This window comes from Convolutriloba macropyga, chromosome 3, assembly GCF_964194025.1.
Source record: "Convolutriloba macropyga chromosome 3, txConMacr16.3, whole genome shotgun sequence".
Taxonomy (NCBI): domain Eukaryota; kingdom Metazoa; phylum Xenacoelomorpha; order Acoela; family Convolutidae; genus Convolutriloba; species Convolutriloba macropyga.
In genome coordinates, this window is record NC_134470.1 from 53,399,200 (window position 1) to 53,416,356 (window position 17,157).

At 39.2% G+C, this 17,157-nt stretch overlaps 1 protein-coding gene across 1 annotated transcript in view; it reads right to left on the bottom strand.

The window, feature by feature from the left end:
• Positions 1-17,157, bottom strand: part of LOC142336278 (uncharacterized) — a 152,168-nt gene that overhangs the window by 118,686 nt on the left and 16,325 nt on the right. The window contains exons 5-6 of the mRNA XM_075384980.1: positions 3,573-3,711; positions 3,098-3,182 (exon numbers count right to left, since the gene is read on the bottom strand). Coding sequence (XP_075241095.1) covers positions 3,098-3,182; positions 3,573-3,711 — 224 coding nt within the window. The remainder of the gene's footprint in view (positions 1-3,097; positions 3,183-3,572; positions 3,712-17,157) is intronic.

Genomic DNA, 17,157 nt, shown 5'->3' on the forward strand with positions numbered 1-17,157 from the left:
GTGAATCCGGAAAGACGTGAATAAAATTAAATGTCAAAAATTGAAATTCGCAGGTTTTTTTTAAAAAAATGCTAAAATTCGTGATGTTACAATTTTGAAACCATTCCAATACCACTAGAAACGATGCAGTAGCTTATTATAAAACCCTAGAGAAAATTCCTTGACACCTAGGGCCGAAAGAACAAAAAAAACGACAAAAAATTTTCAAAAAGCTTGAAAAAAATTTTGAAAATCAGTATAAAGAATGTTTTTAGCCATCGGTTGTTCGGGGGGGGGGGCAATAGATGGCGGTCACCAGTGGGGGTGTCTTCAACCTCTAAGAACCGCCCTTCACACCATAAAAATAAGTCTCCAAAAGTTTGAGCTGAAAGGCTGTAAGAGCATTTAATGGCCGCTGCGCGCTACCTGTTTATCCCATTTTTGAGAACGAAAAGTCAAAAACGTCAGACGAAAAATCCGTCAAGCGACAAATCGCATAAAAAAGACCGACAGAACTAATATAATTGCTACAAACTTTGTTTGAGAGCAATTAAAAACCTTTTAGACAACACGAAACTTTTAGAACTAATAAGACCACCTTAAAAAATCCGCACTTGAAATTCCCGAACTTGGGCGAAAATACTTTTATAACATGCATTTGTCGCTCTGTTTCGAAAGGTATGCACACAAAACCACTCTCTGCTTGCTCCCTTCTTAGAATCTGTTCTTTAAAACTCTCCGAACTTCGTTTTGCTTTTATAAAAAAAAACTAACATAACCGAGTAACGTCGGGCAAATTGCTGTCAAACGACCGGCGGGCGGCTGGCTTCGTCAGTAGCTAGACACAGTTTACTGAGGCTAGCTTTAGCTTGATTCGACTCTGTAACTTCTAGTTTTCTAGCCTCGTTAGTTAAATGAATCAAATAAAAAAGAGCTTCCAGATTAAAAGAGCTTCCAGATTTCACAGTGAAAATGTTCAAAACTATTTTTTTTATCTCTGGAGTTATCTCAATTAACCCATCGGCAAGACCTGAAAAACTTCGTTGGCCAGTAATGATCAGTAATGAACTCAGAAAAGGACGAAAACATTAGAAAACTTTGAAAACAATCGCCAATTTTAACAAAATCCAGCTAAAATTCAAATTAAAATCTTCAAAATCAATTCATTGTCTCAAGACACCATCCAGTATCCCTATTTCAAGCTTGAAATAGTTTCACTGGCTCATAAAGATCCAAAAACTTGGAACATGATAATATTTTCCTAAAATTTGAAAATAAATTAAATTTTATCAAAAAATTCCAAAAGCTGGAGTCATTAAAATATTGAAAACCATTCCATTAAATCCACATGCAAAAGCTTAATGAACAGCTTTTCATCAAACCTTGGAGGAGGTCCCTAGAAGCCTGGTGCAGGAAAAAGTAAGGAAAAAGTCAAAAGATTCAAAAACTTAAAAAAATGCAAACAGCTGATATTAAAATCTTGAAAAACATTCCATTACATCTAGAAGCTATGCAGTAACCTATAATCAAAGCCTAAATGAGGTTATCTGGCTCTTGAGGCTGGATAAACCTAAAAAACGCCAAAAAAAAATTTAAAAGACTTGAAAAAAATTGCATAAAAAACTGCTAAAAATTGTGATAAAAAAAGTTGAAAACTAATACATGGCCAAAAAAATTTCTAGTAACTTATGATCAACCTCTAACGGAGCTTTTCTGACCCTTGAGGCTCAAAAAACCTGAATGACTATAAAAGTCAAAAAAACTGAAAATGGCAAAAATTGTTTTTAAAAAAATGCTAAACTTCGTGATGTTAAAATCTTGTAGGACATTTCATTACCTTTAGAAATTACACAGTAACCTATTTTCAAACCCTGGTGGAAGTTCCTTGGCTCTGGAGCCTGAAAAAATCTAAAAAAACAGAAAAACTTGAAAAAAGCAAGTGTTATAAAAAACTTGCTAAAATTTGTGACATTAAATAGTTGAAAAACAATATGGCCAATGAAAGTTTGTCAGTCTCTTATCATCAAACACCTTGGGAACTTTTCTGGCCCTTGCGTCTGGAAAAACCTGAATAATGACAAAGTAAAAAATGACAAAAGTTGTAATTTTTGTAAAAAAGAAAGCTGAAATTCGTGGTGTTGAAATCTTGAAAAACATTCCATTAAATTTAGAAACTATATAGTAACCCATTGTCGGCCCTAGAGGAGATTCATCGGCTCTTGAGGCTGAAGAAACATAAAAACCGACAAAAAATTCAAAAATTTTGAAATGCAATAAAAAAATCGCTAAAATTTGTCAGTAACTTATTATCAAACACTTAAGGACATTTTCTGGCCCCTGCGTCTCGAAAGACGTGAATAATTAAAATTAAATGTCAAAAAAATCAGAAAATTTGCACATTTTGTCAAAAAAAATGCTGAAATTCGTGATGTTAAAATGTTTAAACCATTCCACTACCACTAGAAACTATGCATTAAGCTATTAAAAAAACCTTGAGAAGGTTCCTTGACATCTAGGGCTGAAAGAACTCAAAAAATGACAAAAATTTTCAAAAAGCTTAAAAAAAATTGTGAAAATTAACATAAAATTGCGTTTTTTAGCGATCTGCTGTTCGTCAGTAGCCACGGGGGGGGGTCCGGGTGATGGGAACGGAGGGGGAGGGGTGGGCAACAGTGGAGTCGGGGGGGCAATAGTGGGGGGGGGGGGTCACCAGTGGGGGTGTCTTCAACCTCTAAGAACTGCCCTTCACACCATAAGTATAAGTCTCCAAAACAGTTTGAGCTGAAACAGAGCTAAAAGCCTCTAAGAGCACTTAATGCCCACTGGGCGCTACCTGTTTATCCTGTTTTTGAGTACGAAAAGTCAAAAACGTCAGACGAAAAATTGGTCAAGCGAAAAATCGCATAAAAAAAGACCGACAGGACTAATATAATTGCTACAAACTTCGTTTGAGAGCAATTAATAACGCCTCTTCGAGTCGTAAAAAGACAGCGCCCTAAAACAATTCAAATTCTTTGATATGTAAAAAAGAGTACCTAAATAATAGTCTGAGAAGCTGACGGCGGCTATTAATCAAACAGACTAAGAAAAGTTCGGTTCTCCAAACTTTCTAAATCACCTGTAGTTGACTTTGAAGTTCTCCTTCTCACTTTCCAAGGCTTCTTTGTACTTCTTCAGATACAAATAACCGCACCTCTGGTTATCTGAAACATTTCCTCAGAAGTTAATTTCTTCATATTAGCTTTTACCTGTAAATTCGTTGAATTCTTGTTAAGTGATCTAAATGGGTTTGCAGGTTTTTAAATTAGACAATTACATATTATACGGCCATCTATTTGCATATCATATCGAAGACAAACGACTTGAACAAATTTGATTTTGTAATTCACTTATCATGGTTGTTACACAACCTGCCGAGTCTCTTCAACTCTAAGCAAAGTGCTTTTGAAAGTTTCATCTGAATGTTCGTTGATTTTGGTTAGTAGGTTGACCGTTCTACAAAAATCTCTATCTTTTTAACCCATCACATAGAGCGCGTAAATTTGAATGATTAACTCGTTGAATTTGTAGATATCAGAAACCTCTAGCCTTACTCAAGCATCGAACTTGGCCAGCAAAGTCTCCCATCTGTTCGGCTACTTGAAGATCCTCCTTCATAAGGCTAATTGCTCGTTCCCTGTTACCAACCGTCCAATGAGCACTGGTCAAAGCGCTCAAAATGCAGCTCTGCACCTGTAAATTGTAATCATCAATAGTTGAAACAAGCCGACGAAAAAAATGCAAAAATCAGATGCAAAAATTTGCGCCGAGTTGATAGATAAAAAGATGAAAAGTACTCCCATGTTGCATTATATCACTTTATATCAGTATGAGAGAAATAAAGAGCAAAATTCAGGCCGACAAACAAAAGTCCTGAATTATAATCCAAAGAGTTTCAAATTGCGTGAAAAAGTGACACAAGAAACCAAAGACTTTGCTAGAAAAGCGCAAAAACGATCAAGCGAAAATTTTTCACATAAACACACACAGGCACGCACACACGTGCACAAACACGCACGCATGTACACACACACACACACACACACACACACACACACACACACACAACACACACACGAACACACGCACGCACACACACGTACACGCGCGCGCATACACACACAAACACAATTACAAACATAGCCGCCTTTGACGCGTTTGATGAAAATCGGGATTGAAACAGAAAAAGAACAAAAGACAAATTGACCGAATTTTTTCTGTTCTTTTTTCAGTGTCAACAAGTGTTCTACTTTGGCGTGCAGTTTCAGTTAGATTCTAAAACTATAAATTCAGCTTCTAAACTGAAAGCAAATAAGCTTAATAACAATAACAGCTAGCAAACACTCGAACGAACTTTGATAACCTAATGCACAATGATTTAATGACTGGGCTTTATTGGTTTATCCTGTCTCTTTTGATTTTGATCTTTTGACTTTGACAGTATTCACCACATTGCGTAATTGAATGCGTGCAAGAATTCAATCCATTCAGTTGAAACAGAGTGAAGTAAGTCATAAGTCAAACGTGGCTTATGTGAAACGAAAAACGTGATCACAAGGTGAAGGGAATTTTAAAAAAGGAGACCGCCTAAATAACAGCCGATGAGAGGCTGACGGCGGCTACTAAACATAACCGACTAACGCCAGGCGAATTGCTCTCAAACGACCGGCTGGCTTCGTCATTAGCTAGCCGCGGTTTAGTGAGGCTAGCGTGAGGTGAGCGCAGCGGGGGGTGGGGGTGCAACGGGGGGGGGGGGGGGTGGGGTGATATAGGCGGGGTTGTGTTGTGCGTGTGTGTGTGGGGGAGGGGGGTATAAGTATAAGTCCCCAAAACAGTTTCTTTGAATCACATACTTGGAGACTAGTGAGCTGAAAAGTTCTAACAGAACTTAATGATCGCTAGGCGCTACCTGTTTATCCCGTTTTTGAGGACGAGAAGTCAAATGCGTGAGAAGAAAAATCGGTCAGGCGAAAAATCACATTAAAAAACCATCAGGATTATTATAATTGCACAAACTTCGTTTGAGAGCAATTAATAATTTCAAACTTTGTCCAAGACCAATTAAAAATCGATTTCTACGCAAAACTGCGGCTCTCAAGTTTCATCTGCAATGTTCACTAATTGAGTTATGTGGCGTGGCAAGTTAGACATTTATGTCCCCTAGGGTGCACGTCCCCAAAAATATTTGAGTCACCGAATCACCTTTTGAAGGAAAACTATCTGAAACTGTCAATAGCTTTGCGTTTGAATTTACCGTGGAGGGCTGCCATTTGTATCGTGTGGTCAAAATAACGAGCTTTCAAAAAATCTGTCACTGACATGACTTCTTTTTGTCGAAAACGAACGGAAGTGACTTTCGACAAGAGCCTCACAACACAAAATACAATCATGCAAAACACTCGCAATCAAAGGAAACTAATTTATTTAATCTAAATCAAAATAACAAACAACATTTTTTAATAGCACTTTCGAATGATAACCCCCACCCAAATTAAGATGTTTTGATAACATATTTTGACGCCCAACCACATCAGGCAACGAATTCAACCCCTGAAAAAGCTAAGTATTGCTCTAAAAAATTGATTGAAATGGGAAACAATTGATCTGCACCATGAGTTTTTTTTTGATGTCTCAGTATCCAAAGATCTAGAAATTTTACAAAAACAGTCCAAATGTAACAGCAAGAGGGTTCGCAAAACATCACAACAGACTGAAAGCAGATTCAAAAGACCAAAAGACAGTCTTTAAAAATTTATCTTATTATTTACCCGCGCGCTCTGTTTTTGGTTTTTGGGGTTTTACCCGCCCCAAATCCCCCCAGGTTGGTTGCCTTCCCAACCCCCCGCGCTTTCTTTGCTTTCGGTTTTTGGGGTTTTACCCGCCCCAAATCCCCCCAGGTTGGTTGCCTTACCAACCCCCCCGCGCTTTCTTTGCTTTCGGTTTTTGGGGTTTTACCCGCCCCAAATCCCTCCAGGTTGGTTGCCTTCCCAACCCCCGCGCTTTCTTTGCTTTCGGTTTTTGGGGTTTTACCCGCCCCAAATCCCCCCAGGTTGGTTGCCTTACCAACCCCCCCGCGCTTTCTTTGCTTTCGGTTTTTGGGGTTTTACCCGCCCCAAATCCCCCCAGGTTGGTTGCCTTCCCAACCCCCCGCGCTTTCTTTGCTTTCGGTTTTTGGGGTTTTACCCGCCCCAAATCCCCCCAGGTTGGTTGCCTTACCAACCCCCCCGCGCTTTCTTTGCTTTCGGTTTTTGGGGTTTTACCCGCCCCAAATCCCTCCAGGTTGGTTGCCTTCCCAACCCCTGCGCTTTCTTTGCTTTCGGTTTTTGGGGTTTTACCCGCCCCAAATCACCCCAGGTTGGTTGCCTTACCAACCCCCCCGCGCTTTCTTTGCTTTCGGTTTTTGGGGTTTTACCCGCCCCAAATCCCTCCAGGTTGGTTGCCTTCCCAACCCCCGCTCTTTCTTTGCTTTCGGTTTTTGGGGTTTTACCCGCCCCAAATCCCCCCAGGTTAGTTGCCTTACCAACCCCCCCGCGCTTTCTTTGCTTTCGGTTTTTGGGGCTTTACCCGCCCCAAATCCACCCAGGTTGGTTGCCTTCCCAACCCCCCCGCGCTTTCTTTGCTTTCGGTTTTTGGGGTTTTACCCGCCCCAAATCCCCCCAGGTTGGTTGCCTCCCCAAACCCCCGCGCTTTCTTTGCTTTCAGTTTTGGGGTTTTACCCGCCCCAAATCCCCCCAGGTTGGTTGCCTTCCCAACCCCCCGCGCTTTCTTTGCTTTCGGTTTTTGGGGTTTTACCCGCCCCAAATCCCCCCAGGTTGGTTGCCTTCCCAACCCCCCGCGCTTTCTTTGCTTTCGGTTTTTGGGGTTTTACCCGCCCCAAATCCCCCCAGGTTGGTTGCCTTCCCAACCCCCGCGCTTTCTTTGCTTTCGGTTTTTGGGGTTTTTACCCACCCCAAACCCCACAGGTTGGTTGCCTTCCCAACCCCACGCTCTTCCTTTGCTTTCCAGTTTTGGGGTTTTATCCGCCCCAAACTCCCCGGTCTCTTTTCTTCCATACCACTCACGCTATCTTTGCTTTTCGTCTACTACCCAGCTTGATTACTATCTCAACTTTTCTGCATTTCACTTATAGGTGTGGACCTATTGGTAAAAACTTTTACAGGAAGCAAGTACAGATTGCAAGTATCCAGCAACAGAGTTACCGGTAATTAGAACTTAGTTATAAGTAGGTACAAGTTGCAGCAGTTAGGTAGCAGGTATTAGGTAGGTAAAATTTGGGAGCCTCTAGGTAGGTAAGTTTGGTATAAGTTTGCAGGTAGGTATAAGTAGGTAAAAATTGCAGCAGGTAGGTAGCAGGTATTAGGTAGGTAAAATTAGGGAGCTTCTAGGTAGGTAAGTTTGGTATAAGTTTGCAGGTAGGTAGCAAGTGTTAGTTAGTTGGATTATCAACAATCCTTAATTAGACTTAATTTGTATAAGTTTCAGCAGTTAGGTAGCAGGTAACAGGTAGGCATTTAACAGGTAGGTAACTTGTATATGTAGAAAGATCCAGATAGCTCTGGTAAGTAGCCCTTTGAAAAGCTTCTTTTACAAGATAATTGTCAAGCAGTAAGTAATTTGAAGTTAAAATTGTTTTTGCATATCTGGTGGGAGTTGCATAAACCAAAAACCAAAAACTTTTCTCCAGCAAAGTAAAGAAAACAGTCTACGTTTTAGTCATGGTAGACACTCGGTCAACAGCTAACTCCGAGAGCGACCAGAGAGAAACAACTATCTTGGGAAATCTTCACCAATGTTCCAGTGCTCCAACAGAGAGCCTCTCTGAAGAAAAGCCAGAAACACTTCAAAAACAGAAGATGCTCGAATCTTCCAAAATTATGATAACGGACGATATACATTATCACCTTGACTACCTAAACTCCTCGATTGATGAATCAGAAGATGTTGACATACTACAGGAAACAGTTGAAGAGATAAAAGAGAAGCAGCGAAAACTTGAAACCGTAGTGTCTCAATTAATAATCCTGATTGACCCATCAGAACAGAGCAATTGTTCTCGCGAACATAGTCGTCTTAAGATAGAAGTTAAAAAGTGTATCGATAATTTCAAAAAATACGTCAAGGGGAAGTCACAGATAAATACTGGAGAGGACTTCAGTCTCAGTGTTGGTGCCATCAAAAGACCGAATTGTCCGCCGGACAGCTCTAATTTCAAATTTTCTAACCCAGTTCAACCTGGTCTTGATATCAGCAATCAGGAGCAATATGCAGTTAGTTCATCAGCGCCCGCTGTGAACAACAACGTTAGTTTTTCTGCACCCAGCAGCTTACTATTTGATGCTAACGCCGCTCCATCGTCAATGCTTAACGCACATTCCTTCAATTGGCCCACTCAGAGTATTTTTCCTGAAACAAATCGTAACGCATCAAGCAATAACTTCGATCATCGAGGACTTCTAAACGCGGAAAGTTCAAACCAATGTTCAACCAGCTCAATGTCAGTGTGCTTCCAAAAATCTGTCCCGAAACTGCACGCAGAAACGTTCAACGGCGATCCAATGAAGTGGATAAAATGGTATAGCATTTTCAAAGCAACTATCGACCAGTCACCCATGTCTTCAGCTGAAAAAATGATCCATTTGGAATCACTGCTCACAGGTGAAGCTAAAGCACTAGTTGATGGCTACGGTTGCAATGGTGATTTATACGCAGCAGCTCTATCAAGACTGCAAGAACATTTTGGCAATTCAAAGAGGATTGTCAATGCTTTTCTTGACAAATTGTCAAACTTTAGAAACCCAAACTTATCAAATCCGGAAAGTTATACACAGTACTCCTCATTTCTTCTAACGCTCGTCGACACCTTTCAACAACTCGGTTTTATTCATGATCTTCACTCTACAATCAACATGAACATAGCTTTAGCAAAATTACCAAATCCAGTCAGACTCGAATGGAACCGTTACCTCCAAGAAAAAACCATGACACAGCCATCTTTAAACGCGCTTGCTGAGTGGCTCCTAAACTATGCGAAAGCATGCCGAGATTTACCGACAAACTCAAATTTCCCATCTTCTCAAAACATTGGTGTTCACAAAATGGCTTGGAAAACGTCGCACTCTACTAGAATTAATGAAAGTCCGAACCCAAAGCATCAATTTCTGAGTAACAGGGAACAAGGGCAAAATCAGTCCAAGACGAAAGAAAGCGTTAGTTGTCCGAACAATGACAATTGCCAATACCTCTACAAATGCATACATTTCCAGGCACTGAGTCCCCTGAAACGGAAAGATCATGTAATGAAACAAAAGCTTTGTTTCAATTGTTTTGGACATCATCATGTAGATCAATGCAATTCAAAAAATGTCTGCCGCTCAAAAGGCTGCGGCAAAAGACATAACACACTTCTGCACGATAGTTTTATGAACAAAAGCAACTCAAACGTTAAACCAGTGCAATTTGTTGGCACAGGCCAGGTAGCTTTTGTGGCAGTTCAATTGATAAATGGAAACCAGTCTGTGAAAACATACGCATACCTAGACAACGGTAGCTGTCAAAGTCTACTTCTGAAATCAACAGCAAAAGAACTTGGTCTTAACCTCGAAAAAACAGGTAAAATGCCTATAAGTGGGTATCACACGACTAAAGAAATTGATTGCTCTAAAGTTTGCTTTGACATAAAGCCAATAGATAGCTCTATCGAGCCTGTCAGGCTTAATGATGTTATGGCAGTACCGGATTTGAACATGTCTGCAGTGAAAGTAGCTCAACTAAACGCTTTGTGCCAAAATTATGATCATCTCAGTCATATAAATTTTCCTGAACTTGAACGGAACAATGTCTCAATTATCATAGGCATTGACAACTTAGACTTGATTCACTATAAACAAATTATAAAAGGTCCAAAAAATGCCCCATGGGGAGTTGAAACTCCATTAGGCTGGACGTGCGCCGGTAAAACGAATTTAGTTCTTAATGAGTCTACACAAGTACAGTATACTCAGGTGCAAAACTGCCCTAATATGGACGACTCTTTTCAAATTAGTCCAAGATTGGATGAAAGTGGAGAATTTGGGCATTGCATCGCCCCGAAAAGCTTTGTCGGAAAACGATAAAAGAGCGATTGAAATTTTAGAGTCCACGACCAAAATTGTTGACGGTCATTATCAAATAGGTCTCCTCTGGAAGCAAGGTGCATTTCTTCCGAACAACAGATGGTTAGCAATAAAACAACTTGACCAATTAGATCAAAAGCTTTCAAAAAATCCGATATTAAAGGAAAAGTACCAGGCTACTCTGGACGCAGACTTGGAAAAAGGATACGTTGTTAAAGTTCATGATTCCGAATCTCTAACAGATAATGTCTCCTTTTTGCCTCATCACCCAGTGACCAATGAAAATAAACCTGGTAAGGTTCGTAGAGTTGCAAATGCCTCCAGCATTTTCCAGGGTCAGTCCCTCAACTCTAATTTACTGAAAGGGCCAGATTTGCTCAGCAATTTAACTGGTGTCATTATGAGGTTTCGTGAGAATCGAATTGCGCTGTGCGCAGACATAGAACAAATGTTCATGCAGGTGAAAGTTGACCCTAAAGACCGACCCTACTTACGCTTCCTCTGGAAGAACAATGGACGCATAGAAACCTATGAATATACCAGTCATATATTTGGTGCAACAGATTCACCCTGCATAGCGTCCTACGCGCTCAGAAGATCTGCTCAGGACAATGCAAAAACTTATCCAAGTGTTCAAAAGGTCATAGAGCGGAACATTTACATGGATGATTTGTATGTTGCCGTATCAAGTCCAAATGAAGCTTCAAACATTGTCCATGAGACTCGCAAGGTTCTTGCTACTGGTGGCTTCAATCTGACAAAGTGGAATTCAAATAGTCAACAAGTTCTTGACCTGCTGAATCCGGATATCCGACTTAATCCAGAAACATCCGCACCACAGAGTCAAAAGGTTCTTGGTTTGCCCTGGTTTCCAGAAGCCGATACATTTGTTATAGAGCAAAAATTGTTCCATAAGATCAAACTTGATGAAAAAACGTAAACTACTTCGTTTTGTTGCTTCCATCTTTGATCCCTTAGGAATTATCGCCCCCTTTACAATAAGATTCCGAAAAGTTCTCCAAGCAGCATGGAACCACGGTCCAAAATGGGACAAGCCATTACAACTTGATGAGAATTCTGATTTCGAGAATCTGAAAAAAGAACTTTCGTCTTTCAAGGATGTACATCTTCCTCGCAAACTGTTAAACGAGATACCGATTTCATCGATTGAACTACACACGTTCACAGATGCATCCGAGTTAGCATTATCAGCAGTCAGTTATCTACGAATTGAACACATTGACGAATCCGTCTCAGTCGCATTTGTGATCGGTAAAGCAAGAGTTGCGCCAATAAAACGGATGACGATTCCTAATTTGGAACTACAGGCTGCGGTATATGGTGCTCAACTAGCGCAATTTGTCAGAGATGAGATGGATATTGAAATCCATAAACAAGTTTTTTGGTCGGATAGCACGACCGTTTTGTATTGGCTACGGACTCCTGAGATTCGCCATCGGATCTTCATTGCTAACAGACTAGCCAAAATTTTAGACGTTTCCTCCGCCAGAGATTGGTTCTACATTTCGTCTACCAGAAATCCCGCTGACGATGGTACCCGAGGCTACAACGTTCACCAAATGAATGTCAACTCACGTTGGCTATTAGGTCCATCCTTCTTGGGTCAAAATAAAAACACGTGGCCGAAACAAGATTTACTCTCTGCTCAACATGTTAAAATTATAATGGCAGATCCAAGAGAAGAACTGAAATGCCAAATTGACATATCGCGTTTCAGCAACTGGAATCGTTTACTTAGAGTTGCAGCGCTTTGCTTTTTGTTTGCAGATAGATGCCGGAAAAAGGAATCCAAGTTGTTACTAGCACATTATACAAAAGCTTACAATTACTTGATAAAAAGTGCCCAAAATCAAGATTTTAAATTGGAAATTTCGAACTTAAGAAAAGGTATTGCAGTATCATCTACCAGTAGAATTGTCTCTTTATCACCATACGTCGATCATAACCAGCACTTGCGTGCTCGAGGACGATTGTCTAAAGCATTGAGACTAGAAACTTCGCGCTTCCCGTTGATCCTAGATGGAAATAATCAGAGTGTTAGACTACTGATAAAACATTTTCACCAAACAAACATGCATTGTGGCACAGAACAAACTAGAAGTTTATTAATGGAACTCTATTGGATTCTTAGATGCAGGGCGGTAGTCAAACAAACAGTTAGACAATGTATTCCATGCAGACGTATGATCCAAGAAGTAGCTGCCCCCCAAATGGCTGACCTCCCAGAGTTCAGACTACCAAGAAAATCATCACGTTTTCCAAACCACAGGCTTAGACTTCGTAGGACCCTTTCCAGTTAAAGAACATGGAAGAAACAGGACTAGATACATACTCCTCTTCACGTGCTTAGTAGTACGCGCTGTCCATCTAGAAGTTGCCGTCGACTTGACAACAGTTTCAACAATCAATTGCATCCGTCGCTTTATAAGCCGTAGAGGAAAACCAAAAAAGTTCTTTTCCGATTGTGGAAAATCTTTTGTTGGATCAAATAACTCTTTGCAATCCAGTATCGCAAGCCTTAGAAATTCCCAAGACTTTGCAAGTCACTTGCATCTGATGCAGGTCGAAATTGAGTGGGTGTTTAACCCTCCTGCGGCTCCACACTTTGGTGGAAGTTGGGAACGCCTAGTGCAGATTTTCAAGTTATCTCTGTACAAAGTAATTGGGTCAAGAACCCTTTCAGATGATATTTTGTGGACACTGGTATGTGAGATTGAATCCAATATGAATTCTAGACCTCTAACTGATGTCCCGAGTGAAATTAACGATCCTCTGCCTCTCACGCCTAACCACTTTTTACTCGGAAGAGCGTCACTCAACTACCCTCCTGGTCTCTTCGAATCGCAAAAAGTCACCGTGTCCAGGTCATGGAAATCTGCTCAAGAACTAGCCTCGCACTTTTGGAATAGATTTCTTCGCGAATACATCCCTAATCAACAGACAAGGTCGAAGTGGAACAAAACTTCTGAAAACCTCAAGGTAAATGATTTGGTTTGGCTACTTGAAGACTTCACGCCACGAGGTCTCTGGCCTCTTGCAAAAGTTATAGAAATTTACCCCGGTTCAGATGGTGTAGTACGCTCCGTGAAACTGAGAACTCCACATGGTGAGAAAGTAAGACCAGTCATCAAGCTAAGCAAAGTTTCAATAAACAAATGAATTATTTTGTGTTCTCGTTCTCACGAGCAGATGTATACTTCAGTTTTCAATAGGAAAAGGTATAGAATTGTAAGTCAAGTCGTCTCCAAAAGTTGATGCAACAAGTTACATTATTGCAAAGTTTCACATCAAATGTCTAATTTTTGCGATCATTAGTCAAGCATTGTTGCCATATTTGCAGTCCTTTTGCGTGTCAAACTTTTTTCGGGATATTCCTTTGCTCAATTTAGTTTGTCCCCCTTTCAGTCGCCCATAACTTTGGTTCCTCCCAAACTTCCTTTTCCAATTATTATATTTGCGATCGATTATCTTATCTTGTCTTATCTTGCTGATTTTACACCGATATCATACAGTACAGCAACAGTTCGTGATCCTACAGTTGGGGCCAAGGATGTCACTGACATGACTTCTTTTTCTCGGAAACGAACGGAAGTGACTTTCGACAAGAGCCTCACAACACAAAATACAATCATGCAAAACACTCGCAATCAAAGGAAACTAATTTATTTAATCTAAATCAAAATAACAAACAACATTTTTTAATAGCACTTTCGAACGATAACCCCCACCCAAATTAAGATGTTTTGATAACAAAATCGATAAAGGTTTGGCGCGACTCGCTTTTCTAATAACAGTTGGCCATCAACCTTCCGCTACGCAATTTTTGACGGTAAACGCAAAGCAAGGAAACTGGAAATAATCTTGCTACTAGATCCAGCAGACGAAATAACAGTCTTTTACTCTTTCGACAATTTTTTTGGCAATGCTAATCAATATTGCCAATCAATGCAGCATCAGCCCCGAAATAGAAAGTTGTGCCCAGTCCAATTTAAGTCCTCCACCGTGAAGCGGTGCAAGGCCTGATTGCCATGTAATTACTTGAGCAGCGGCAAGCCACCCTGAGTGATGTCGCTCTATCCAACACAGTGTGTCAGGTGCTTAGCTGTAATCGTAAGGCACATTTGCAGAACATTTTCATTGTTCCTGCACTAAAGAATTTTCATTGTCCCCGCACAGTCACAAACACACAAACATTCCCGGTTACAAAACATTGAAGCGAGAAAGATGTATCTTAGCAGCCGAGGAAAAACTTCGAGATACTCCATGCGCGAAAGTGGACAGCTGTCGCGATTGGATTTCATGAGAAAACTGAAAAGCGTTAAGCAAGACGATTTAAAAACATTTAATTTCCTAATTGAGAGCGGAAAAGATATGAAATTATCATGGCAGCAACATTCAATGAAGCCAAACAAGAAATTATCGTCTTCCTATTTTGAATTCTGACGGGTTGAGGGTCATCAATTCAAATAAACGGTCACTTTAAACAATTTGCTGAGCAGTTGCAAATTTCTTCGAATATCAAAGTACTATTCGAATATTAAGTTTTTAATTCAAATATTTTTAGAGTGTGATAGCTGAAAAAGATCTTATAGCAAAAATTCTTAAGCTGAATATTAAGAATTTTAATACTTTATACTGCTGCACACTTGGTAATGTCAAAACTTTCACGGACACCATAGAGAATTACGACACCAAAGAGCGATTTTCAATGCAGTTCTTCAGGTAAACGTATCGCTCTCTGCCATTTTAGCTAATAACAACTGCGGAACCTATAGAGGAGTCAAGGTCCTGTGACCTCCGTTTGTCAGGTCTGTTGACTGAGTATTAGATTCAATTTGTCATTTCACGCAGTGTTTTATGTTTAAGAATGCTTTAAAAGCAGACTTGACGGCTTCAATGCTTCTCCTTGTGGTGTAAAAGTTAGCCTAAATAATTCTAAAATTTTAAAACATAGCTGGCAGATTGCCAGAAAATAGCCGCAATAGATTCGTAGATCGGCAGTCTAAAAAAACAGTAAAAAAGACAGACCAAAAAAATTCGTCTTTTCATTGAAGGCTGATCTGTTATATTTTGATTAAAAATCTGTATAAGTTATTGCTGCCTCTATTAGCTGATCTCAAATAACCTTCAATTAGAGTGACACACACCCATTTGACCTTATCTCTTTGAATTAAAGTAAATAAAAGTCAATTTCAAAGTGAGGAAGTCATTTTTGAGAGTGAGGTAAAAGTCAAGTGTGACCAAAAATTTAATCACGCACATGAACAAAAAAACTCGCTCCACTAAGAGCGAAAAATGACGTCACACATGCAATTCAGTTGAAATTGCATGAACGAATGAACAAAAAGTGGCTGTGACGTCATATGGTCGTAACAAAAATCATGACGAAATAAAAAAACATAGCCGGAAGAATTCCGGAACCGACTCGAAGCGTCAAAACTTCACATACAAAACCGTAATTGCAGCGGAAGCCATTAACTTTCGTAATAAACCATTAACTCATTACCTCCCGAGGTCTGATGTAGAACATTGGTGAAACTTAAACCACTGTTACCAAGAGAAACAAAATGCATCAAAAGTTTATAATATTGAAAACGTTTGGTAACGTTAAAAACCGAAAAAATCGAGATGCTCAAAATACTGATAGGTTAAAACTGCCGACAAGGCTATCAATTGCCCTCAAACAATTCACGATTCCAATCTCAAAGATCGGGAAAGCAAATGGCAGATAATAATATTAGAAACTAAGTTAAATCTTTTAAAAGAATGCTCAAATATAAGAATTAGAAAACTACTAAAATTACACTTCACTGCAATTAAGACCAAAACAGCACATACTTCTTCCTTGTTTTACATATGCTAGACAACATGATTTCACACTAATTCAAAAATTAAATTGATCATAGAAAAGACATAAGCAGCAGAAGAATATTCAAAGACAAAAAATCGTTTAAATTAATACCAAGGCCGGAAGAAAGTTGCAGTAAAAAGTGATAAATGGACACTTTGGAAAAAGCTTGCTGGTCAACTCTCAGTACTGCCATATGTTGAATGAAATCAATTGCAAACCAAAAAAATGACGAAAATCTAAGAAAAGGCTGAAATCATTCAATTTTTTAACAACTGAAAAAAATTAATATAACGAAAAAAATATATGTGCCACAGCAAAGCTAGAATGATACTAACTAGAATGTGAAGAATATGGGCACAATGTAAGAAACACCGTAACAGAAAGACATTCTTGATTTTTGAAAGTTAAAAATCAAATTAAAAATATCAAGAAAAACGAATACATTTCATTGCTCGGCATTCGAGACATAGAAAAGATAACTAGTCATCCGATACAAAAATCTATCCTCCTGAAGAGAACAAAAATGGGAAAAAGCAGACTTCAAACATACGAAACATTAGAAACATTTTGCAAAAAAATGGTCAAACTTTTAAGACTGCATTTATGAAAAAATATTAAGTGTTTTTCAAAAACCAAACGCCGAAAAATTATTGAACTTTTATTGAAACGAAATTGAAGCCCCTCATATTGCACAAAAAGACTATTTCTATTAAGTAAAACCAGATTAAAAACTAAAAAACTGACAAAAATCTGAAAAAACTACCAAAATCGGATTAGGATATGTACAATTTTATAAAATAAAATCAATCGAGGTAGAAAGAGGCGTTGAGTATAGAAATTTTCAAAAGGAAGTTGCAAAAATAACTGATTTTTGACAAACAGACGGTTAAAAAATCCAAAATGACAAAATTAATAGAAAAAAAACAAAAATTAACTAAAAAATCAAGAAATATGTGCCAATTTTGAACTTGAAACGCAATCTTCAGGCTCCACAAAACACAGTGGTATCAATTTCCGAGGTTGACAATTCAATATAGCATCGAATAAAAATAATTTTTACAAAAAACCAAATTACAAGCAAAAAAATTGGGCCATTTAGACGAAAAAAACGGCAAAAAACGGTTATCTATATGTGCCATTCAGTCAAAAACTACT